Genomic DNA, 25973 nt, shown 5'->3' on the forward strand with positions numbered 1-25973 from the left:
GATTCAATTTACCCAACTGAAATTAAAAAAAAAAAAGTGGGAATTTTAAAAAATACAAAAAAAGGAGTTCCCTTTGTGGCTCAGCAGTTAGCAAACCGAACTAGCATCCGTGAGGATGCAGGTTCAATCCCTGGCCTCACTCAGTGGGTTAAGGATCCGGCGTTGCCATGAGCTGTGGTGTAAGTCACAGACACGGCTTGGATCCCAAGTTGCTGCGGCTGGGGCATAGGCTGGTGGCTACAGCTCTGACTGGACCCCTAGCCTGGGAACCTCCATATACTGCAGGTGCGCCCCCCCCAAAAAAAAACCCAGTAGGAAAAAATGAATTGTATAGTACTGCTAGGCTGTGATGTTCTTTAAGCAGAATGGTCAAGTAAATGCTGGCCCATTCTGATTGCCGTCTGTCATATGTAACAATCCAAAAAGAGGTGGTGGGAGTTCCCTGGTGGTCTAGTGGTTAGGATTCGGTGCTTTCACTGCTGTGGCTTGGGTTCATTTCTCGGTCCGAGAACTGAGATTCTACATCAAACCGCTGCACAGTACAGCCAGAAAACAAAAACAAAAAGAGCTGACAAGAGTTCCCGTCATAGCTCAGTGGTTAACAAATCCAACTAGGAACTATGAGGTTGCAGGTTCGATTCCTGGCCTCACTCACTGGGTTAAGGATCTGGTGTTGCTGTGGCTGTGGCATAGGCCGGAGGCTACAGCTCCGATTAGACCCCTAGCTTGGGAACCTCCGTATGCCACATGTGCGGCCCTAGAAAAGACAAAAAAAAAAAAAAAAAAAAAAGAGCTGGTAGACATTTTCGCTGATCAGAACGTCCACAATATGTTGTTAAATTTAAAAAGAAAATTGCTGAAAAAAAGCTACAATTTGATCCTATATTTAGGAAATAAAAATATGTTGCGTGGGAGGGAAAAAAATGTAGGTTGTAGCAGAATTTATGTAACACGAATCCTCCTCTTAAAAACGTATATATATGTGTGCGTGAGGGTGTGTGTGTATTTGTACCATGCAAATGAGTAAAACTGAAAGATTTTTCACCAAAAAGTTAGGAATTGTTGTCTCTGAGGACGTGTGATTTAATCTCACCTTTTTTCGGTTTGCTTAGCTATATTTTCTCATTTTTTTCACACGAACCACACACCATCTGTCATTTTGTAAACGCCTTGGTTATATGCCTGCACACCCTAAGGGCTGAAGAACCTTGAGAACCCTTTAGAATTTGATCCAGACAGTTCAAATGCTGTTGAGGGCTCTGTTGACTCCACGGTAACCCAACCCTTGCCCCTTGGGTTACCTGATGAGTGAACCGCTCACTGGCGCCCCCTACAGGGGGCCTGCCCTCTCTGCCTCATGTCTTGACCACCATCAGGGCTTCCCAGGGTCCCTTCTTGGGTAACTCAAATCCTCAGCCAGGAATCTGTTTTCTGGTGCCTCCAAATTAAGACAGCTCCCCTCCTCATTATGTCATCTGAGACACTCCTCCAGTTGATCCCGCAGGACAGAGTGAGGCTGACCATCTGTTGTCCCTGGGCTATTCTGGGGAAGTTTTATGGGCAGGCTGGGACACTGGGCTCTGGCTCAGCCCTTGCCCCACACCACTGGCATCTCTCCAGCACCTGGTCTCCTCCTACATCTTGGCCTCAAGCTGGATGGGGAGTGTGGCCGTGGGCGGCACGCAGGCAGTGAGCAGAGCATCTGATTAAGGAGACAACGCACATGTACATGAAAACCAACCAGGAACTTTTAATACAAAAATAAGCAAGTTATCCAGGAGCCGAGCTGGACAGCAGTCATCCCTGCCAGAATGGGGCACTGCTGGCCGGCTCTGACATTCGTTTCAGGCTGAAGGTGCAGCGAGTCCTCCAGCCTGTGTTGGGGCACGTCCTGCCCAGGTTGTGGGTGGCACCCCAGTGCAGCTGAGCCAGAATAAGCCCCCACATACGTGATCCCACCAAAGGCTTGGACAGAGGAACGCCATCAAGCAGGCAGAGACCACACCTGAGATGCAGGGCAGGGCGGTCAAGCAACCGAGACCAGGGGTGGGCATGGGAGACCCCGCCCCCAGCTTCGCCCCTCGCCCCCTCCAGGGGGGCTGGGTCTAGGAGGACTCACGTGAGGACATGTGGTCACTGGAACCTGTGGCTGCCTCTGGTGAGGGAAGAGACACCCCTGCTCCCAGGCAGTGGCAAGAGATGTCTGCACACAGCCTGGGTGATGGGGGGGGGATCCAACTCAGTCAACCCCACTAGGAGTCCATGAGGTCAGGCACACAGTAGGCACTCAATACATGCTTGCTGCATGAAGAAATGAAAGGACTCATCTTGTTCATCTCTGTGGGTGATCAAATGCTGACTGAACAACTCTTCAGATGTGTGGGGAAGAAACCAATTAAAGAGTGAAAAGCACCTTGTTCATCTTCGGCCCCAGCACCAGGCTCAGCTCCCGGCACACAGCAGGCACTCAATAAACGCACCAAGACAATAAGAACATTCGTGTGGCAAGTACCAGGCACGCAGTAGGTGCTCTTTGTGTTTGAATAAATGATAGTTTATCTCACTATTCCCAGAGCATGGAATGGTGCTCAGCACACAGTAGGCACTCAATAAATACTTGAATGAATTCAAACAGTGAGTGTTTCACTAGCACCTGATTCTTTTTTTTTTTTTTTGGTCTTTTTTTCTTTTCTAGGGCTACACCCGTGGCATGTGGAAGTTCCCAGGCTAGGGGTCTAATCGGAGCTGTTGCTGCCGGCCTACACCACACCCACGGCAACGCGGGATCCGAGCCACTGAGCGAGGCCAGGGATTGAACCGGCAACCTCATGGTTCCTAGTCGGATTTGTTAACCAGTGAGCCACGATGGGAACTCCCTAGTGCCTGATTCTTGACGGGGGAATTGATAATGCTTGATTGGATCCATCATTGATGGAGGGAATAACTGTACCTCACTCACTGCCGTAACACAGGAACCTGGTACCCGGTTAATGCATCTCTCGGGGCCCACAGAGAGATGAACTGTTCCCACCCAATCCACCTGTTCCTGGCATGCAGTAGGCACTCTGTTAATGCTGCCTGTGTGCACGTGATTGCTGAGCAAGAGCTGGCTGAACGCCGCTGTGTGGGGAGCCCTCCTTGGACTGCCAGGGGCCCAGGCCCCCCCCACCCCAATGCTGTGCCCAGTGGGTGAGCGAGTGGGAGCCAGGCCAGAAACGGCTACTTTGGCTTCGCAGCCACCGCCCTTCAGAGCTTTCAGAGCTCGTCCCGGGCAGCGCTGTCCAGTGGGGACTGAAGCACGTCTGAGTTCTTGGCCTCGCGGCTCAAGGCCTGCTGCTCCCGCATCTTCTGGGATTTGGCCCGGTCCCAGTCGGTCTTGACGTGCTCGTTGTTCCACACGACCGAGGTCTCTGTGTCGCTGACGTACCCGTCGTCCCCTGTGTAGTGCGTCGGGTAGATGAGCAGGGGCTCCACGGAGAAGGCGCGCAGGTTTCGGGGTGAGAAGTGGGCCTTGTACTCCGACCTGCAGGGGAGGAGGGATGTGGGGGCAGCAGTGGGTCGCGGGTAAGGGACAGATGGAGACAGAAGTGGTGGCCAAGGGGACACACAAAGAAGAGGGCAGAGCAAAAGCCCCCTTCCTGGGACCCATGAGCCTCACGCCCCCACCCAGGTCAGCTCCACAAGTGAGACCCCAGCCCTTTGGCCCCCCATCACCCTCTCTCACACTGGGTGCTTGTCAAACATGACCGGCAAGAACTCATCCACGGGCAGCATCTTGGAGAGCGGCCGGGCGGCCAGCAGCTTGCGGGCGCCTTGCAGGGAGATCACGTAGGCCAGCGTCCAGTAGGAGTAGTCGGCCTCCACCAGATTCCTCACACGGGGCACAGCCTTCTCCGGGTGCTCCACCTGCATCCGCTTCCGGCCCACATAGCTGGGGTGCAGAGCAGGGGCGGATGGGTTGTCACCTTCCGTCCGCCCACCTGCTCACCCGAGAACACTAACCCAGAGAGTCAGGGCTGGAGTGAGCACCGATCAGGCTCTGGGTTGGGTGTGACCAGGTGAGAGCAGGACCGCAGGGGGCCGGGCCGGCAGGGAGGAGTGCAGGCTTTTTCTGAGGGTCCCAGGGAGGATTCCAGCTGGGAAAGCGAGGGTGCTTGCGTGGTCTCTGAGGCTGTGCCACAGAAAGGACAGAGGGGCTGAGGGGGAAGTGTTCCGGGTTCAGAGGGCTGGGGGGCAGGTGGGCCAGGTGGATGGATGTGGTGAGGCAGTCAGGGGTGAGGGGGAGCAATTACTGTTCATATGAACAGCATGGGCCTGAGTCCAAGGCCAGAACCTCAATCAGGGGCGGGCACGCGGGAGAGGGAGGGAGGGAGGAAAGGAGGATGAACTAACCCACCTACATGAGATTCCAATGGGCTGTTCTGGAAATTTGCGGGCCTCACTCCACCTAGCCCTGGTCTAAGAGGGGAGCTCCCTGGCCACACCTCATACTCAGCCCCGCCTCCCAAAGGCTTTGGTCCTGCTCCCAAGCCCTGGCCACACCCACCCAAGCCACACCCCAAGGTCCTTAGCCACGCCCACAGGCTGCCCTGTGGATCCTTAGCCAAACTCTCCACCTTCCAGTCAAGTCTCCAAGCCCTGAAGGAGCCCAGAGCCTTCTACTGGGGCGCTGGACTTCCAGGTCAAGAATGAGACCTCTTTGCAAGTTCTTGTTGTGGCTCAGCTGCTTAAGAATCTGACTAGCATCCATGAGGATGCAGGTTCGATCCTTGGCCTCACTCAGTGGGTTAAGGATCTGGCGTTGCCATGGCTGTGGTGTAGGCCGGCAGCTCCAACTCTGATTTCAACCCCTAGCCTGGGATCTTCTATATGCCTCAGGTGTGGCCCTAAAAGGACAAAAAAAAAAAAAAAAAAAAGAATGAGACTTCCTTAAATCATTGGGCCACCAAGGAACCCCTAGAATGAGACCTCCTGCCAAGCTCCCAAAAGTTGGCCGAATCTATTAACCTGCAAAGGCCCTCAGACCTACAGGCTCTAGGCCGCCCTCTGAGTCACCCAGGCCCCACTCACATGAGGTCCCAGTCCAGGCCCTCCCGCTCCACATCCCGCATAAGGTTCATCAGGCGCCTCTTGAAGAAAATCTCAAAGCGCAGGTCGTCCTCAAATACGAGTGATTTCTGCAGCCCACGGTCCACAACCTGAGGGAAAAGGCACCACTGAGATCTTAGAGACACAAAGGTCAGGCCTGATCCCAAAGCTGATTCTGCTTAAAAGTTTCCAGGCACCAGAAGAAAAGCAAACACCTCCCCAACATCACCACCACCAAGCACAGACCTACCTCCTGGCCAAAACCTCCTTCTCACAACTTAGCAGCAGACTCCACAGCCTTAGCCTGGCTGCCCCTTCCTACCCCAGGGCCTGGACTTTTGACACAGGGCACCCTTCCCCCGCACAACAAGAGGCAGGTCCCCACTCACCCTTCTGGGCTCAGCTCAAATGTCACCTACCCAAGAGGTCTTCCTTGACTATCACCCAAAGCTGCCAGTTGAGGATAATTCATAACCCTGGGCCTTCTCTGTAGATGCCTCTCACTTCATTGTCCTTTATTTCTTTATGACCACTCTATGGGGGCTGGGTCTATCTTGACAGCTGTCATGTCCTATGCACTAACATCAGGCCGGGCACACAGTAGGTGCTTGGCAAATGTTCCCTGAATGAATTAACTTTAGAATTTTCATGACTGCCCCTGAAGTTTGAACTTCATTGTCTGGGGAAACTGAGGCTCAGATTGAGAAGTGCTTGCCCGGCTCACAGAGCTCACACCTCTCAGAGGCAGGGCTGGATTTAAACCCAGGTTGCTTCAGGGCCACCTTGACACTGCACCCTCTGTGCCATGCCCTCCATGATGAATCTCAGAAAAGGAGGGCAACCTGGCTGAGGTCGCCTCAAACACTCAATGCCCTATTTAGCTTCATGCCGGATAATCCCAGGTTCAAGTCCCAGCCTGGCATCCTTGCCCATCTTAGCCTCTCCCTCCACGGGTATCTGATGAGCTTCTGGGGCAAACAGGGTACCACTGAGTGGCATCTGCATTAGTTAATGTCACCATGCTGTTACTCCTACTAGTAAGCTTTGAGCATGGAGCCCAGGCTCTAGAAACTGAATGGCAGCTGAGCATGAAGAGGCCTTGCTTAGAGGGCCCGGGCCCCAGAGCCTACCTGTTTCGAGGGCCAGGCTCACCCCTCCCCAGACTAAGTCTCCACATCTGTACAGGAGGACAGCAGCTGCCCCATTCAGGGTTCAGGCAACCCGAAAAAGAGGCCTTGTATCCTGCCGTGGTTTTGGAAGCCTGCAGGGAAGTGGGGGTGGGGGGCTTGCAGGGGATTCCCTCCCTAAGCTGTTAAGAAGGCCAAGGAGGGCCCTGCCCCCCGGATTGACCCACCTCCTTCCAGATGTTATAGTGGCTGAGGAAGCAGCCCAGTTCGCCCTTGGTGAGGGGCCTTCCATGGTAGGGGTCCCGGTAGCCAGGCAGCATCTGGATGCCCAGCGCCTCCACCTGGCTCGTGTTCATGGCTCTGCAAGGGGCGGGTAAGGAGGGCAGGTCAGTGGAAGATGCTCTCTGCCTGTGATTCCACTGTGAGCACTCCCCTCCCTCTTCCACCGTTGGCATCACTCCTGGACCCCACGGTGGCCAGGCCTACCAGAGTGCAGTCTACATGCATGGGCAGAGGTGCCAGTGCCTGCCCCCCACCCCACCCCACCCCAAGGTCAGCCTCACACCCTCTCCATGGCCCCTACCAGTGTGGTCTACACCCACACATGGAGCCACCCTTCCCCCACCAGGTCCCGACTCACTTGCCGTCCACAGCCTCCACCAGCCGGGACTCTATCTCCTGCTCCTGCAGCGCCCGCAGCATGCGATCCCGCCGGTCCTGGCGCCGCTTCAGATTGATCATGAAGACCTGCAGCCCGGAGCCTCGGTTGGACCCTCCAGGCCGGACCCCGGTCCCACCCCCACACCCCAGGGACGACCTGGCCCACCTCATCAAAGCCCATCTTGTCTGGCTTCTTCGTGGGGACCGAGATAAACTGCGAGGGCTCCGCTGGCGGGTGTTTCACTGTGGGGCACAGAGAAGCCAAGAGGTCACCTGGGTCATCGGGAGCAGGGACTCCAGCTTCTTTGCAGTGCCCCCTCCCTAGCTCCCGTGTGGCTCCCTGTTACTCTGAGCTACGCGGCCTGACATTAGAGACCCAGCCACACCCGGAACGTTCAGGGTCAGTCTCTCCTCCACCTCCTACTCACTCAGGCTGTTGGTGCAGTTCCAGACTCAGCCATCACCCTTTCCTACCTCTGGACCTTTGCACATGCTTGGCCTCTGTTGAAACACCTTTCCTCCCCTCCCCCCCACCCCCAGCACCTCCACAGAGAGAAGCCAGATCATTAACCCAGCGCACCACAGCGGGAACCCCAGAAAGTGACCTTTAGAAATAGGATCTTTAGAAGTTCCCTTCATGGCTCAGCGGCTAATGAACCCAAATAAGACCCATGAGAATGAGGGTACGATCCCTGGCCTTGCTCAGTGGGTTAAGGATTTGGCGTTGCCATGAGCTGTGGTTTTAAGTCACAGACCTGGCTCAGATCTGGCGTTGCTGTGCCTGTGGCACAGGCTGGTAGCCTCAGCTCTGATTCAACCCCTAGCCTTCGAACCTCCATATGCTGTGGGTGCAGCCCTAAAAGACCAAAAAAAAAAAAAAAAAATCCTTACAGAGGTGATTCAAGGTAATGAGGTCATTTGGGTGGGTCCCAATCAATGAGACTAAGGTCCTTATAAAACTGGGAAATGTGGCTACAGAGATGCACACAGAGGGAAGACGGTGTGAAGACACAGGGAGAAAATGGCCAGGGGACTGGAGTGACACATCTACAAGCCAAGGTATGCCAAGAATTTCAGGGTGGTCATGGCTGTTCCCTTTTAGCTGCTCTTAGCAGTGCTCAGAACACAGCCTTGGGGCCCAGTCTCGGCACCTCCCTGACAGTTTCCCACACAAGGATCAGATCCACACACCTGGTCGTCTGCCCCACTGACCCAGAAAAGCCCAGTATGACGGTAAGTGTGGCATCCACCTCCCCAAGAACAAAGGTCCTGTGTGAGCTGGAAGGACAGACACAGGTCCCTCTGTCTGGGAGAGCCCTGGGCGAGGCCCAGAGCCAACTGGGCACCTCCCACCTCGCAGACTGGGCCTCCTCCAGGGACACTGTACCCTGAGGTTTCCTCCCATCCCGGGCCCATCACAGTTCCCTGCCACCTCCATCCCCCCACCGCCCTCTTCAGGGGAGCCTGGGGCCCAAGGGCAAGGCTTTAGGATCTGAGGACCCGGCTTCAAATCCCAAGGGCCCTTTCCCTCTTTCTGAGCCTCTGCCAGCCCCCTTGGGGTATGGATGTCAAAAGGACCCACCTAAGTGGGGTAGGGTATCAGTGCATCCTTTCATCTGAGTTCTGGGAAAATGGAGCATATCGGGGTTCAGGAGGAGCGATGCAATGCCGTCTTTCCAGAGAGACCCACGGCACAGGGATTAGAAAAACATAACACTCCTAGCTCCATCACGGGGTGAAGATTTAAACTCAATCACAGAGAGATCTTTGCTCCTAGCTCCTGGGAGGTTGAAGCCTTTGGAAGTGTCTTTGTTTATCTTAGGCTTTGGGCCCACTGTGTATCTATGCCAACAGTGTGATTTAGGGGTCCCGTCCCCACCCCACCCCTGCACGGAGGGTGTGTCTCAGGCTACTTGGTATCAGCTCAACCTCTGCAGGGGCCAGAGATGGAGGCCAGCCAAGTGGCAGTCAGTTGTGTCCACAAGTAAGAGCCCCAGCAAAAAGCCTGGATGCAGAGGCTTGGGAAAACATCCCTGGTTGGCAGTACACCATGTGTGTTGTCACACACCAATTCTGGGAGAAGCAAGCTCTTGTCCATGTGACTCAACTGCAAAGGGAAAATCGGGAGCTCTGTGCTCACAACTCCTGGATATTTCCCACACACATTTTCCCACACACATTTTCCCTTTGTATTCTTGTTCTATAATAAACTGTAACTGTGAGTATAACAACTTCCAATGAGATTATTTTTATTTTATTTTATTTGTATTTTTAGGTCTGCACCCATGGCATATGGAAGTTCCCAGGCTAGGGGTCAGATCAGAGCTGTAGCCGCCAGCCTACACCACAGCCATAGCAATGCCAGATCCGAGCCTCGTCTGCGACCTAGACCACAGCCCATGGAACGCTGGATCCTTAACCCACTGAGCAAGCCCAGGGACGAACCCACGTCCTCATGGATGCTATTCAGGTCCCTTGCCACTGAGGTATGATGGGAACTCCCTCCACTGCGTTTTGAGTCCTTCTAGTGAATTATCAAACCCAAGCATGGTCTTGGGGACCCCTGATTTTGCATCTGCTGGAGGAAGGTAGGGCCACCTTGTAGATATTTCTTTCTTTTTTTTGTCTTTTTGCTATTTCTTGGGCTGCTCCCGTGGCACATGGAGGTTCCCAGGCTAGGGGTCGAATTGGAGCTGCAGCCACAGGCCTACACCAGAGCGACAGCAACGCGGGATCCGAGCCGCGTCTGTAACCTACACCACAGCTCACGGCAACGCCGGATCATTAACCCACTAAGCAAGGGCAGGGACTGAACCCGCAACCTCATGGTTCCTAGTCGGATTCGTTAACCACTGTGCCACGAAGGGAACTCCGGTATTTCTTAACTTTGCATCCATTGGTGCAGGTCTACAACTCTTTCACATGTGTGCATGAGAAACTCATGGCAATGCTGGGAAAAATGGGAAACGCCCTCCATGCTCCTCGGGAGAAGACTGGTAAAGTGATATATGATGCAGCCAAGAGCAAATGTATCTGAAACTGAACAGCTAGAGGACACTACACAGCAAGGCAGGGGAGCAAGCCACAGCCACACACAGCCGCCGGTGACAGCACAGGTGAGGATGCCACACAGAAAGACAACACACTCGGGCAGCCTGCTGTGCGATTCCACTGATGCGAGACACAAAATGGGAAAAACCCATCAGATGGTGAATACAGGACAGTGGGGGACCCTGGGGTAGCCCAGGGCCTGGCCTGTGTCTGGTGACAAGGATATAAACACATGGGAGTTCCCATTGTGGCATAGTGGAAATGAAGCCGACCAGTAACCACGAGGACAAGAGTTCGATCCCTGGCCTCGCTTAGTGGGTCGGGGATCTGGCGTTGCCATGAGCTGTGGTGTAGGTCACAGATGCAGCTCAGATCCTGCGTGGCTGTGGCTGAGGCATAGGTGGGCAGCTGTAGCAATGATTTAACCCCTAGCCTGGGACCTTCCATATGCTGAGGGTGCAGCCCTAAAAACCAAAAAAATAAAAACAATCATTGTGCTGCATAGGCATAACCTGTTACCACCTGTTCCCATGTGTGCTAAAATGCAAAGAATAGGATGTATACCCAGCTGGCTTTATGGGGTGCCCCGGGAAAGACAGCCCACAGTTGGTGAGGTGAGCAGGTCGGGAAGGAAGGAAGTGGATGGATTCCCCATACACAGAGGGCATCACTCCGAGCGTTTCCATACATGTGAAATTTCGTCATAGGGAAGATTTTTGAACACACAAAAAACCTCATGCATGACCTGGGACCAGGTACCCACACACAGGTGGAGAGAAAGGTGATTTTCACTGAGACTCTAAGGAAGGCTTTGCACAAATATCTGAAACCTCCAGACCCTCCTTCCATCTATTCTATGTGCTTTGCTCTGATCCTTGAGAAACAGGAAGATATTCATGCCTCTGCTGTGTCTGAGTTTATAAAAGGCACGAGAATGGTTTCCTGGCCAGAAATAATGATAGAAATATATGCGAAAATTTAACTGAGAAAAACTACGGTAGCTGTGGAGCAGCTTCTCAGGGTCTAGCAGCCCTTGGGAGCTGGCAACATGCAGAGATGCACATCTTGTGATTTCGGCCTGGTGGGGATGCTGGGCTGGGCCTGGGCACACGCATGGGACACACACTTGGGTGTCATGGAGGGGGGGCTTTTCCCCTGGTGACCTTGTAGCCTCGGGATGTCACCTCAAAAGACCCCAAAGCCTCCTCAAAACAAAGAGGGCAGGGTGTTGTTCCATCATCATCCACAAGGGGGAGCGACACACAGAGAAGCTTCTAGAAACAGCCGAGTGGGAAACTGAGCCCCAGGGCAGAGCCTGGCCCTCCAAGCACCTCTCCATCTGCACAGTGGGAGGAATGGCCCTGCCACCACTCACAGGCCTTCACAGGGCTGTAGGTGGTGAGCACAGGGCAAGGCCCCCATGAAAGAGGATGTGGTACCACTGACTCTTTGCTTCGGAGACTCCCACCAGCTGGGGCAGAAGCCCTCTCCTCAAACAGCCTCAATGGTAGCTTGGCCCTGTGCACACGCATGGGACACACATGCATTTAACAGCCCATCTCACCAGAGGGCTGTTAAACTGCTAGTGTAACAGTTTATGCATTAATCTGTGTATGTATTAGAAAGACATGAGCTTGCAACCACAGTAAAAATTTATAATTTCTTTTTGAACACGAACATCTTCAGGTTAAAAAAAAAAAGTGTCTGCTTAAGATAAATATTAAACAAACAATAGTGGGCCTGGGGCTTGGCAGGGGCAAGGATGACGAAATGGCCAGAAAGGCCTATGTCCTGATGCTGCCACACACAGGAAGGGTCATTGGCAAAACCTGCTGTCCTCCCTGCTCCCACACCCTCCACAACTCCTGATGGCTCCCTGGGGAAAAGGCCTGCCCCTCCGCCCAATGCCTGAGGCCTCTGCCCTGGCCCTGCCTGCCACCCTGCCCAACTTACCAGCCCCGCCTGTTTCCTGAGCTCACAGCTCCTCCGGCCTCCCGACCTTTGCACATGCTTCGCCCTCCAACTGCAATCCTCTTTCCTGCTAACTCCTTCTCAGCCTGCAAGTTTTTTTTTCCTTTTCTTTTTACGGCCTCACCTGCAGCATATGGACTTTCCCAGGCTAGGGTTGAATATGAGTTACAGCTGCCAGCCTACGCCACATCCACATCAGATCCGAGCCACATCTGTGACCTACACTGCAACTTGCAGCAACGCTGGATCCTTAACCCACTGAGTGAGGCCAGGGATCGAACCTGCAGCCTCACAGAGACAACCACAGATGCCCCACCTGCTAAGCCACGATAGGAACTCCCACCCTGCATCTTAATGCCACCTTTACCAGAAAGCCCACTCTGATTTCCTCAAGTATGATGTGCACAGCTGTTTGCAAGCTGGTGCTCTGTGAGAGCAGGGACAACTGTCCACCTGTTCACCTCAGGTTCCCAGTGCCCAGTGAAGAGAGTGGCACGCGGCAGGCACTCAGTCAGTGTTACAGATAGATGCGAGATGGCGGGGAGAGGGAGGCGACTCAGCCCTCCCAGGGTGGCATGGCCAGACTCACCCATGACCTCCAGCTGCACGTGCATGAAGCTCTCAGCCTCGTCCTGGAGGCTGCTGTGTGACCGCAGTGGCACCGGCAGGAAGCCGTATACCTCCTTGTTGCAGACATACATCTGGACTTCTGTGGCCAAAAAGAAACAAGGAGCAGAAGTGAAAATGGAGCAATAAGGCAGCAGAGGTGTTAGCCTCTGAACAGCAGCATTAGTCCCAGAGCCCAGCACCGGGCTGGCGCGTAAACGGGTTCACCTCCTCCCAGCAACCGGCAGAGACTGCTCGGCGCTCCGTCTGGGACCTGGAGCCAGAACAGGGGTTCACGGTGCCAAGCACGTAGACCCAAAACTCTGAGTGTTAATAAGCACTTTGCACCAGTGCTGGCTTAACCCCTATAGGAGTCTAAGACAAAGCAAAGTGCAAAACAGCTGGTGTACAGTAAAGGCATTTTTGCACACAAAGGAGACGCAACTGGACCAACCATTAGTAATGTTACCTGTGTCCTTTTCTGAACAGTTTAAAATTTTGTTTGTTTGTGTCTTTTTGCCTTTTCTGGGGCCGCTCCCATGGCATACGGAGGGTCCCAGGCTAGGGGTCTAATCAGAGCTGTAGCCGCCGGCCTACACCAGAGCCACAGCAATGCCAGACCCGAGCCGGGTCTGCAACCTACACCACAGCTCACGGCCACGCCAGATCCTTAACCCACTGAGCAAGCCCAGGGATCGAACCCAAAACCTCGTGGTTCCTAGTCGGATTCGTTAACCACTGAGCCACGATGGGAACTCCAAAGTTTAAAATTTTATAATGAGGATGTTATCTCTTTTTTTAAGTGAAAAAAACCCACTGAAAGTGATTTTCACTAAAGGGCCAGATGGTAAATCTTTAGGCTTGTGGGCCAGTTCTGGTCTCAGTGACTCAGTTCTGCTTGTGGAACATGAAAGCCGCCAGAAGCAATACCTAATGGGTGTGGCTGAGTGCCGATGAAACTGCATTCATGGGCACGGAGATGTGAATTTCGTTATCATTTTTCAGATGTCACAAAATACCATGCTTCTTTTTGTCTTCTCCAGCCATTTAAAAACATAAAATACCATTCTGTGATGCTGTGATTTTTCATATATATATTTGGTCTTTGTCTGCAGTTCCTGGCTCACAGCTCCCCAAATCCTTGGAATTTCCTACATGGTAAGAGCTAAAAGGTGCTTCTCATGTCATGTTAGCAAGGTGACTTTTGGAACACACCTAAACCTGGGGGTTGGTTGCCAGGGGACCTGACTATGAGATTAGAGATTGGAAATTTCAGTCCCACCCCCAGGTGGGGAGAGGGCTGGAGGCAGAATCAGTCACTAAAGGGAAATGATTTAATCAACTGTACTGATGTCAGGAAGCTTCCATAAAAACCCCAAAGGACGAGGTTTGGAGAACTTCTGGGTCGGTGACCATGTGGAGGTGGTGAGAGGGGGACGGTGCACCCAGAGAGAGCATGGAAGCCCCCTTCCCGCACACCTTACCCTGTGCATCTCTCCCCTTGGGCTGTTCCTGAGTTTTATATCTTTTTATAAAAAACAGTAATCCCACAAGTAAATGGGTTTCCCAAGTTCTAAGAGCTGCTCTTGCAAATGAGCAGAACCCAAGAAAAGGGTCGAGGGAACCTCTGATTTATAGCCATTTGGTCGGAAGCACAGATGACAAGCTGGGTTTGTGACCAGCAGCTGAAGCTGAGTGGGAGGACAGTTTGTGGGGACTGAGCCTTTAACCTGTGGAATCTGATGCTACCTCCAGGCAGGGTCAGAATGAGTTTAAATGGCTCCCAGCATTGCTGGCTGGCGTGAGGAACCCCTACCTCTACGCATACACATAGGAATTTAGTATTGGGTCTAGGAACCCAAAAGACAGTCTTAGCTTGAGGCCATAGGAAAAGAGATGGTGGGTGAGATTTGGCCCATGGGCCATAGTTTGCTGACCCATGGTTTAAAATAAGTGATAGATCTGCATATGGCTGTGTTTATGCTGTCTTTATGTGTCATGGTTGTGTTTCTCTTTAAACTTTTTCCCCCTCTAATTATACAATTAGGGAATTATTACGCTCAGCTACAGATAATGGGAAAAATACTGAGACAGAAATAACCTTCAGTAAGTAGGTCCCAGAGACCTAGAAAGTGAAGCCATCCGGCAAAGCCAGGGCCAGAGAGAGAATGAACCCTGGGGCCATCATCTGAACACCTGGATACAGCTACACCTGAGGTCATCCCCACACCCTGCAGTTCTGGTTCTGTGAACAGTTCATGGACTCAGCACTGGTCGCAGAGAACCAGAGAGACAACTCGTGATGGCGAACCCCCCGTGAGCTCACCTGCCTGCTTGCAGGAGAAGGCAAAAACAATGATGTCATCGAAGGACCAGGTGTAGTCAGGGTGGGGAGGGTAGAACGCCAAGTTCCTGGATGCCGCCTTCCGCAGGTCGATCAGGAAGGTCGAGTGCACCATGGGGACTGCAAAGCAGCCCTGGCGGTCCCGCTTGCGGATGGGGATGTAGGCAGGCGTGCGCTTGTAGTAGCCCTGTGGGGAAGGGGCAGAGTTCTGTCTGGGGGTCCCCAAGGGTAAGGCTGGGGCCTGAGGCAATGGGAGGCATGGAACACTTGGAGAGTAAGACCGGGTGCCAGCTTCTGGCTGCAGTGGGCATTTCCTGAGCACAGGGCTCTGGGCAGAGCCAGTCAATCTACAACCCCAGAGCCTCAGGTGCTGGGCAATGGCAGAGAAACACAGGGAAAGGGTCACTCACTTGCAGAACCCAGCTCACCATTTCTGATCAGCAAGGATTTTGCACATTACACATCAATTCAAAACAAAAAGATAGGAGGGGACAAGATGGATCAGCATCCTGGCTCTAGCCACCTGATTCCCTTCCTTGGCAGGGCCCTGCTCCAGCACCTGGCCCTCACTCCCCTTGGCTTTGCCTACAACCCCATCTTCAACCCTGGGGTGGGACAATCAGAGCCTGGCATCTTCCAGGTTTCAGTAATTTCCAGAGTAGGAGGAGACTGGACAAGGATCAGAGTGGACTTTGGCTAAATGATCCTGGGATCACTCCCCAGGAGTCTGAAAATGAAACCACCCAAGGGACGGAGGAAGAGGAATACTGTTTGAACACCTGGATCAAGCCATGCCTGAAGTCCCATCCTGGTACCACCACTTCACAGCCATGTGAGCCGAGGCAAGTCACTTTCTCTCTCTGTGTTTGAGTTTCTGCCTCAGTGATAGGGGTAGTGGGGATTAGGAGGGAACAAGACATAACCACAGACCTTCCCTCAAGGGGCTCTTTAAGGATTACCACTATGGTGTTTATTAAATGTTCACCATGAGGCAGTGTAATGATAAGTTAGATTTCAAACCCAGCCTCCACTTGCTCAGCCCAGCCCCCATCACCCCCAGGCCCCTGCTCTACCCTAGCAGCCCCCTGACCTGGGAAGTCATCCCACACCAGAAGTTGGAGTACGCGGCCCGGGAATCCAGCATGGGGGCCACCACCGTCTTGTTCTCAGCAATGAGCAGGCTCAGCGTGTCAGGGTTGAGGATCAGGTTGTCTGCATCTACAAACTGCAAAACACCCAACATGGCATCAGCATCGGCTGCCCAAATGACCTGGCTAGGCCACGTCTTGGAACAGCTGGGGCAGAGGCTAGAGTCCTGGGGGTCTGGGGAACCTGGAATAACACATGTGATCCTGGAAGCCACCTGGCTTCTCAACGGACAGCTCTGCCTTTAGCTACCAGCCAAGTCAATTCACACAATGAAATATACTAAACAGCAAGGGACAGACCACACAGCATAAAGCAATACAAATGTCCCACAGACACAGTGCTGACGAGACACCAAAAGTGACAGTGGGTAGAACTTTTAAGATGGGCAGTGCTGGTTGATGAGGAGGATGGTGGGGCAGAGGCCACCCCTGCGAGAGTGGCCACACATTTTTTTCTGTTACTTAAATGCCAATAAAAAGTTCTAAAAATACGTTCTTTATATAAGGCTTTTCCCCCACCCCACCCTTAACCTCTGGAATGTTAGGGTAAAAAGATGATAACTTGTTTGCTGCAGCCTGGAACAAAATTCACCAACCCATGAACAGGGTCACCATAGTGAAGGGTGCCTGTTGGTCCCCCCTAAATCTTATGTCACCTACACCTTCCAGAAGGCCCACATCATGATATTCATGGCAGGGTTGTTCATCATACAAACTGAGAACAGCCCTGGAGTCTAGCAGTGGAGAATCAGCTACAGAAATTTTGGTCCTGTCTCCCTGTCCCACTGTAGAAAGAGGCATGACAATCAAAAATCAAGCCACCACAGGAGTTCCCACTGACATAATGTCCATGAGGATGCGGGTTTGATCCCTGGCTTTGTTCAGTGGGTTAAGGATGTGGTGTTGCTGCAAGCTGCAGCATAGGTCACAGATGTGGTTCAGATCTGGTGTGGCTGTGGCTGTGGTATAGGCTGGCAGCTGCAGCTCCAATCCGACCCCTAGCCTGGGAATTTCCATATGCTGCAGGTGCGGAGGAAGGAAAGAAGGAAGGAGAGAAGGGAGGGAGAGAGAGGGAGGGAGGGGGACCAAGCTACAGAAAATGATTAGGTAAGGATGTTCCTGTCCACCAGACCAGGATGGGAAAACAGTGAGGTTGGCTGTGCCTACAGCATGCAGAAATTCCCTGGCTAGGGATCGAACCCATACCATAGCAGTGACCCGAGCCACAGCAATGAAAATGCTAGATCCTTAACCTGCTGAGCCACCAGGGAACTCCAGGGCACAAAATATTACAGAACTATTGGAAGGTGGAGATTTTTTTTTTTTTAAAGCATCTGGGGGAGTTCCCGTCATGGCGCAGCAGAAACGAATCCAACTAGGAACCATGAGATTGTGGGTTCAATCCCTGGCCTCACTCAGTGGGTTAAGGATCTGGCGATGCCATGAGCTGTGATGTAGGTTGCAGACACGGCTTGGATCCTGCGTGGCTGTGGCTGTGGTGTAGGCTGGCAGCTGCAGCTCTGATTCAACTCCTAGCCTGGGAACCTCCATATACTGTGGGTGCAGCTCTAAGGAAAAAAAAATAATAATAATAAGGCATCTGGTTCACAAGTATGTTTTCTGTTTCCCATGCAGGGTTTTTAGAACATCTGAATCACCTGCCATAAACAACGGCAAAATCCACAACTGCAGCCTTCTCCAATAACATGGGAATGGCACTCCCATACGGCAAGCCCCAACTGGGAGGCAGGAGGTGGCTGCCCCTTGGGACAAGCTGTGCTCGTGTTATGTTCCCCGCCCAGCCCCTGCGGACATTTGAATTCAAGACTTTGGCATATATATGCAGTGAAACAGCCAGCACAGTCTGGCAGTTCCTCAAAAAGTTAAACATCAGCTTACAGCAATTCCATTCCTAGATTCAGGCCCAGAGAACTGGAAACTGGGACTCAGACATTTGCACACTGTTTATAGGAGCATTAGCCACAGAAGCTAGATTGTAGAAACATGCCAAGTGTCCTCAACAGATGAATGGATAGACAAAACGTCCATCCACACAACGGAATTTTCCTTTTTTATTTTATTCTATATAGTCTTTTTGCCTTTTTCTAGGGCCATACCCTTGGCATATGGAGGTTCCCAGGCTAGGGGTCGAATCAGAGCTGTAGCTGCCAGCCTACGCCAGAGCCACAGCAACACCAGATCCGAGCCGCGTCTGCAACCTACACCACAGCTCACGGCAACGCCAGATCCTTAACCCACTGAGCAAGGCCAGGGCTCGAACCCGCAACCTCATGGTTCCTAGTTGGATTCGTTAACCACTGTGCCACAGTGGGAACTCCAGAATTTTCTTTTTGCTTTTCAGGGCCCTGCCTGAGGCATATGAAAGTTCCCGGGCTAGAGACCAAATTGGAGCCACAGCTGCCGGCCTACACCACAGCTACGGCAACACTGATTCCTTAACCCACTGCACGAGTCCAGGGATCAAATCTGCATGCTCATGGAGATAATGTCGAGTCCTTAACCCACTGAGCCACAATGGGAACGCTGATACAATGGAATACTACTCAGCCATAAAGAGGAGTGGAACACTGATGCATGCTCCAACATGGATGAACTCTGGAAACGTCAGGTCTGAGTGTAAGAAGCCAGACCCAAAAGGTCACATAGTGGGGAAATGTCCAAAACAGGCAAATACGCAGAAAGACAAAGTAGATTAGTGGTTACCAAGGGCTGAGGGAGGGGTGGGGAGTGACTGCTCACGGGAATGGGGTTTCCTTGTGGGGCGATGGAAACCAGTTTTGGAACAAGAAAGAGGTGATGGGTACAAAACATGACGAACATACTAAATGCCACTGAACTGTATGCTTTAAAAAGGCAGATTGTGGAAGTTCCCATAGTGGCTCAGTGGTTGGTGCACCCAACTAGCATCCATGAAGACGAGGGGTCGATCCCTGGCCTTGCTCAGCGGGTTAAGGATCCAGCGTTGCTGTGGCTGTGGCTGTGGCTGTGGCTGTGGCTGTGGCTGGCAGCTGCAGCTTCAACTGGACCCCTAGCCTGGGATCCTCTATATATTGCGGGTGTGGCCCTAAAAAGACAAAAAGACACCCCCCCCCCCAAAAAAAGGCGAATTGTGGAATTCCTGCTGTGGCACAGTGGATTAAGGATCCAGCATTGCTGCAGCTGTGGTATAGGTTGCAACTGTGGCTCAGATTTCAGTCCCCAGCCTGGGAACTTCCATATGCCACAGGTGCAGGCAAAAATAAAAGCATAAATAAATAAATAAATGAAAGGGCTAATTTTATGCTATGTTAATTGTACCTCAATAAAAAAGTAGAGCTAGGAGTTCCCATTGTGGTGCAGCAGAAACAAATCCAACTAGTAACCATGAGGTTGCAGGTTCGATCCCTGACCTTGCTCAGTGGGTTAAGGATCTGGCATTGCTGTGAGCTGTGCTGCAGGTCGCAGGTGCGGCTCAGATCCTGCATTGCTGTGGCTGAGGTGTAGGCCGCAGCCGTAGCTTCGATCCTACCCCTAGCCTGGGAGCTTCCATATGCTGCAGGTGTGGCCCTAAAAAGCAAAAAGAAAAACAAAACAAAACAAAACAAAAAAAAAAAAAACCAGACTCTCTCTGGGCAGTAAAATTATGAGATCTGTTTCTTTCTTTCTTTCCTAAGCTTCTTGTTGTTTCTTATATATTTCTTACAAGTAACACCCAGAGTGTTTATAAAAAGGAGGAAAAAAGAGGCCTTTTTAATAATAATTTAAGGAGTTCCCATTGTGGCTCAAAAGTAACCAACCCGACTAGTATTCATGAGAACGCAGGTTTGATCCGTGGCCTCACTCAGTGGATTAAGAATCCCGAATTACCGTGAGCTGTGGTGTAGGTCACAGAGGAGTCTCAGATCCTGTGTTGCTGTGGCTGTGGTGTAGGCCGGCAGCTGTAGCTCCAATTCAACCCCTAACCTGAGACCCTCCATATGCCACAAGTGCAACCCTAAAAAGCAAATAAATAAGTAAATAAAATAATAATTTAAAAACACGAGACAAATGATTTCACATTCCAATGTGGACTCCCTGGTTACAAAAATATACTGGTGTGTCAAATACTGCTTTGAGTTTTGAACCAAAACCTTGGGTTCCAACCAGGTTTGCTGAGAGGAAAAAAAAAGTGAAAACCAGGCAACCCTGAACCATGAAAGCACAACCCAGGGAGGGAGACAAGGTGATCTGCGCTGGACTGTTTTGGCAAGTCTGTGCCTCACTGGTTCTGAGACCCCCACCCAGCAGGCAGTCTACTTTCCCATCTATAAAATGGTCTCATAAGGCACCAACCACAGGGGTCCCCGGAAGAAGCCTGTTCCATCCTCCGTCCTCCAGGAGATAGCTCTGTCTTCCCCACCAGGCTCAGGCACCCACATATCCCATAGGACCTGTCCCCTTGGCCTCAGAACACATCTGGAACCCACAGCCCCATATGGGCCCCCACCTGGATTCACACTGCCCCACTCCTGCTCTGATGAGCCCTACTCGCCATGACAGTCACAGGGACTTCTGAAAATGAGAAATTAGAACAGAGCCCTCCCCTGCTCACACACCCTCCAAGGCTCCCCATTACCCTCAGAATGAAAGCCACATCCCTCCCTTGGCCTGCAGAGTCTGGCCCCCACCTGCCACTTCAGCACTGCCGGCTCTGTCACCGCACTCTGGCTACACTGGCCTCTTCGCTGGTCCCTGAATGCCCCAAGCCCGCTCCCTACTCTGTTCCCTCTGCCTCACGCATTGGCGCCCAGCTCCCACTGAGGCTGGCTCCTGTGTTCCTTGTCTGTGAGGGCCACCTCCTAAAGGAGGCCCCCAACCCTGCTCACCTGGTTCTGCCACCTACTGTGCATTGAAAGGTGGACCCCACTCCTCCCAAAAAAGACATGCTAAAATCCTAACCCCTGGTACCTGTGACTTATTTGGAAATAGGGTCTTTGCAGATATGATTAATGTAAAATAAGATGCAGTCCATATCGGCTTGGGGAGGGGTGCTGAATTCAATGAGTGGTGACTTTATAAGGAGAGGAGCCAAGAGATCCCATTATGGCGCAAAGGGATTGTAGCATCTCTGCAGCACTAGGACAAAGGTTCGATCCCCAGTCCTAACATGGTGGCTTAGAGGATCTGGTGTGGCTGCTGCCGCATAGGTTGCAACTCTGATCTGATCCCCACCCAGGAACTCCATATGCCTTGGGGTGGCCAAAAAGGGGTGGCAGGGGAGGACAAAGCCCATGTGACCACAAAAGCAGAGATTTAAGTGAGGTGGCCACAAGCCAAGGAAGGGCTGGTGCCCCCAAAGGCTGGAAGGAGCCAGGAAGCTTTCCTCCCCAAGAGTGCAGACCTGCCTACACCAGGATTTCAGACCGCAGGCCTCAGAGACAATCACCTTGTGTTGTTTTAAGCCCCCAAAGGTGTGACCTTTGTCACAGCAGCTCCAGGACGCTGATACGCTATCAAGCGCCTTTCACAGCAAGGGTTGCCTTCTGGTATTTCCTCACTCAGTTTTGTTTGTTTTCTGGTTACAAGCGCTTTTCCTGGGACACCAATCCTCACTGGGTCCCCAGGGCCTGGCAGGAAGAGGGCACAGGGGGCAGCTGACAGACATATGTTGACTGAGAAATAAAGAAGGTAGAGACCAAAGCTGGGGGTCTGGGGCATAGATGGGAACCCACTGTGCAGGCACTGTCAGGCTGGGCATTAATGCATTCCACCTCCACCGGCAAGCCAGGTCCAGCCACCGTGCCCACTCTGTCACACAAGGGGGGACCATGCCCAGGTCAAGGAGCTCGCAGAAGACCCGTGACCCCTAAGCATGTACCCCACATTGCACTCAAACCTTAACTAGCCCCTTCCTCCCAGGGGTCCAGGAGGAGGAAGTGAAAGTCAGGGCTCAGCAACTCAGTGTCATCAACATCCCCCACCCTATCCTCCTGCTTCTTGGAGTGACCCAGAGGTCATCATCACGGCCCCACCGAGATCTCACACCACTGGCAATGGTGATAAAAGAGGAAGTGACCCAAGGGTCCAACCACAGGGGGATACAAAACCCCATTTGTTCCTGATGATTAAGAACCCAGGTGGCCCAGGATCAAATCCCAGTTTCTCCACTAACTGGCTGTGTTACCTCCGACAATGCACATCCTCTCTTGGAGTCTCAGTCTCCCCCGAACTCTGTAACATGGGGCTTGTCTCCACATCCCACCACTCCACCCTCCTCCTGGACACCTGAGACCTTCCGCTGGCATGGGTGGGTGGCTGGCTGGCTGAGAAACTCACCAGGATGTAGTCAGCCCACATGTCCCGGGCTGATTTCAGGGCTGCCTGGCGCAACTTCATGACATGCTCATAGCGTGAGTCAGACCAGTGTTTGGGGCCCTCCTCGTCTGGGTAGGACCTGCGGAGAGGCAGCTGGGATGTGGGAAGCACAGGGCACCGTCTGAGCCCAGAAAGGGCTCGAGCTGGCTGAATGTGGGGTGGTCAGGGAGGGCTTCCTGGAGGAAGGGATGTGTAAGCTGGATCTGAAGGCTGGGAAGAAGCCAGGAGAAAATAGGAGGACGGAGGTGTGTCCCAGGTAGTGGGCACAGCATCTGCAAAGGCCCAGAGGGAAAGGGGTCTCTACTGCTTTGCAGGGACACCCCTGAGGGTGAGGAGAAGCCGCTGGGAGAGGTGAAGACACAGAGCAGAACAGCTGAAACCTGTACTTCCAGACTTTGAATCTGGCCTGGGCGTCGAGTGGGTAAAGAAAGAAATCCTGAAGAGTGAAAAGAGGAGTTCCCACTGTGGCAGGACAGAATCAGCAGTGTCTCTGGAGCACTGGGATGAAGGTTCGATACCAGATCCGGCACAGTTAAGGATCCAGCGTTGCCGCAGCTGCAGCATAGGCTGCAAGTGTGGCTCAGATTTGACCCCTGGCTCAGGAACTTCATGTGCCATGGGGCGGCCAAATAAAGGGAAAAAAAAAAAAAAGAGTGAAAAGAATCAAGGATCCGGAGTTCCCATTGTGGCTCAGTGGTTAACAAATCCGACTAGGAACCATGAGATTGCGGGTTCGATCCCTGGCCTTGCTCAGTGGGTTAAGGATCCGGCATTGCCGTGGGCTGTGGTGTAGGTCGCAGATGTGGCTTGGATCCCACGTTGCTGTGGCTCTGGTGTACGCCAGTGGCTACAGCTCCGATTGGACCCCTAGCTTGGGAACCTCCATATGCTGTGGGAGCAGCCCTGAAAAAGGCAAAAAAAAAGACCAAAAAAAAAAAAAGAATCAAGGATCCAAATCACCCCAGGGTTCACAGGGAAACTAAGCAGCAGAGCTGGTGTCTGGCCTGAGTGAGACAGGGAACAAAGCCAGGCCAGGGAATGAAGGAATTCCAGGTGTAGCAAAGGTCTGGGGTAAAAGTCCAGAGGGAGGATTATGGCCCATTGTGAGGCTGAACTGGGGGTAAGAGTAGCCAAAGCCAGCGCCTGAGGCTGCAGAGTTGGGCTACAGCATCAGGAGCTGAGGGCTGGGGTCTATCCCAAGATGATGGGGAGTTAGGGAGGGTGTGTGAGCAGGGGTACGGCCGAGTCCAGCTGGAGGCGAGGATCAGGGACAGATCTGGCGCTCACCTGGGCTCCTCTGCTGGCCGCCACTCTACAGAGTGGTACAAACTTTTCACGGCCACCAACCATTCCCGAAGCACGGCTGACGTGTTGTCGGAGTTGTGGTCTGTGGCTACCCTGCAGACAGAGCAGGACAGCGAGCAAAGTTAGGGAGGCAAGAGGGGCAGCAGAGAGGCAAGAAGGGCTCCCACGCCCCAGCTGGGCCTCCTATCAGCTTCACAGCCCTGGGCAAGATGCTCCCCACAACCATGCCTCAATTTCCTCATCTGATGCGGACAGGGCCCACTTCACAGGGAGCAGAGGGGATTAAATGAACTAATTTCGCAAAAGCACAATAGATGATGTTAGTACTATGGGACATCTAGGATCGTCTACCCACATTCACCATTAAAGACACGTAATTTAATAAAAATATATATACATCATACAGCCCTGCCCCTCTTCCTCAATTCACCTCAGAGTGGGCTGTGGTCACTCATTGATTCCACAAACATTTCTTTTTTTTTTTTTCTTTTTAGGTTCCCAGGCTAGGGGTCCAATTGGAGCTGTAGCCACTGGTCTAACACCACAGCCACGGCAACACCAGAACTGAGCCGTGTCTGTGAACAACACCACAGCTTACAGCAACACTGGATCCCTAACCCACTGAGCAAGGCCAGGGGTCCAACCTGCGTCCAATGATGCTAGTCAGATTCATTTCCGCTGAGCCATGACAGGAAATTCCACAAACATTTCTTAAGCACCAACTGTGTGCTCGGACTACCCAAGCTGAAGGGAATAAGAACATCTGGGAGTCTAGAGTTTGACCAGGCAGCTGAGAGCTATTCTCCCAAATGAGATTGTTATTTAGTCTACAACAACTTTAGCAGTGATGACAGAATAACAACGATAATAATAACCACGATAGTAATAACCACGATGCCAAGCACAAGGGCTTCACACTCATTAACTGGTTCATCCTCAGAGACAAACCCTACAAGAATTACATTAATATCTCCATTTTCGGAGTTCCCGTGGTGGCGCAGTGGTTAACGAATCCGACTAGGAACCATGAGGATGCGGGTTCGGTCCCTGCCCTTGCTCAGTGGGTTAACGATCCGGCGTTGCCGTGAGCTGTGGTGTAGGTTGCAGACGCGGCTCGGATCTCACGTTGCTGTGGCTCTGGCGTAGGCCGGTGGCTACAGCTCCGATTCAACCCCTAGCCTGGGAACCTCCATATGCCTCGGGAGCGGCCCAAGAAATAGCAACAACAACAAAAAAAAAGACAAAAAAGAAAAAAAAAAAAAAAAAAAAAAAAAAAAAAAAAAAAAAAAAAAATCTCCATTTTCCAAATGAGGAAACTGGGGCAAGAGGAGGGAAGTCACCAATTAGTGTTCATGTCCCTGCCCCATTCTGCTTCTAGGAAGGAGACTCTCTCTTCATGCCTTCCGACCCCTACTCTACCACCCACTTTGGTAGTCAGAAGGTAGGAGATCTGGTTCGGGCTGGCTTCAGGGACCAATACAACAGTAGAGTGGAAAGACTTTCAGTTAGTTCAAGTACAATCTGGGCTGCGGCAACGCCCCAGTTGGGGGGGAGGAAGTGCTCCAGGCTTCCCTTCTTTGAAGCTATGTCTGCTAAATGGATTAGGGGGTTAGCCCCAGGCTGCGCCGCACGGGTGATCCGGATATGCCCTAATGGGGCACCAGGAGTCAGGGCAGCGGCCCGCCCCACCCTAAAGAGGCCAGCAGGCAAAGCGCGGTTCCGCTCGGTGCTAATGGGGCAGAAGGGAAGCAAGCAGGAAAGAACGCGTGGGTCTGGCACGCCCCGAAGGGGGACAGCAGGCAGAGCGCACGCGCGGATCTGGCCCGCCCGAAGGAACAGCAAGCCGAGGGCACGCTTGGGTCTGGCCCGTCCTGCCCAGTGCCAAGACAGCGGGCAGGGCGTGGCGTGGACCCGCCGGGATGGGGGCAGCAAGCTGGATGCCGGGCCGGCGGGCACGGAGCTCACCACAGCGCCGTGCGCTCCCGCGGGTGCCGCAGCCGCTCCAGAGCCCCCAGCGTGGAGGGCAACGCGTGGGCCGCGTTGCGCGCCAGCAGCGCGATGAGCACACGCGGCGCCTGCAGCGGCGACTCCGGGCTCCAGCGCTCCTCTGGGAAGTAGGCGGCGGCGCCCGGCGGACCCCCCGGAGGTGATAGCGCCAACAGCAGCAGGAGCAGCAGCGCCAGGAGCGGCTGCCGGTGTCGCCGGCACACGCGTGGGGCCGCCGCCATCGCGCCACGCGTCGCCTTTAAACTGCTTTTCTGCCGGCCGACGCGGACCGCGCCTTAAAGGGGCCGTCGGGGCCCCGCCCCGCCCCTGCCG

General features: G+C 53.0%; 1 protein-coding gene across 1 annotated transcript; it reads right to left on the reverse strand.

The window, feature by feature from the left end:
- Positions 1–1726: 1726 nt before the first annotated feature.
- Positions 1727–25953, reverse strand: COLGALT1 (collagen beta(1-O)galactosyltransferase 1). Its single transcript, NM_001445094.1, is given in 12 exon segments — positions 1727–3523; positions 3725–3931; positions 5071–5198; positions 6443–6575; positions 6856–6962; positions 7042–7118; positions 12487–12606; positions 14830–15034; positions 15938–16072; positions 22311–22428; positions 23637–23747; positions 25620–25953. Coding segments are annotated over 12 exon segments (1872 nt in total). The 5' UTR covers positions 25883–25953; the 3' UTR covers positions 1727–3255.
- Between the last annotated feature and the right edge of the window lie 20 nt (positions 25954–25973).

Source organism: Sus scrofa, chromosome 2 (assembly GCF_054392235.1).
Source record: "Sus scrofa isolate SSC_HxYL_T2T_F1_AM1 chromosome 2, Sscrofa_HxYL_maternal_Yorkshire_Landrace_v2.0, whole genome shotgun sequence".
Taxonomy (NCBI): domain Eukaryota; kingdom Metazoa; phylum Chordata; class Mammalia; order Artiodactyla; family Suidae; genus Sus; species Sus scrofa.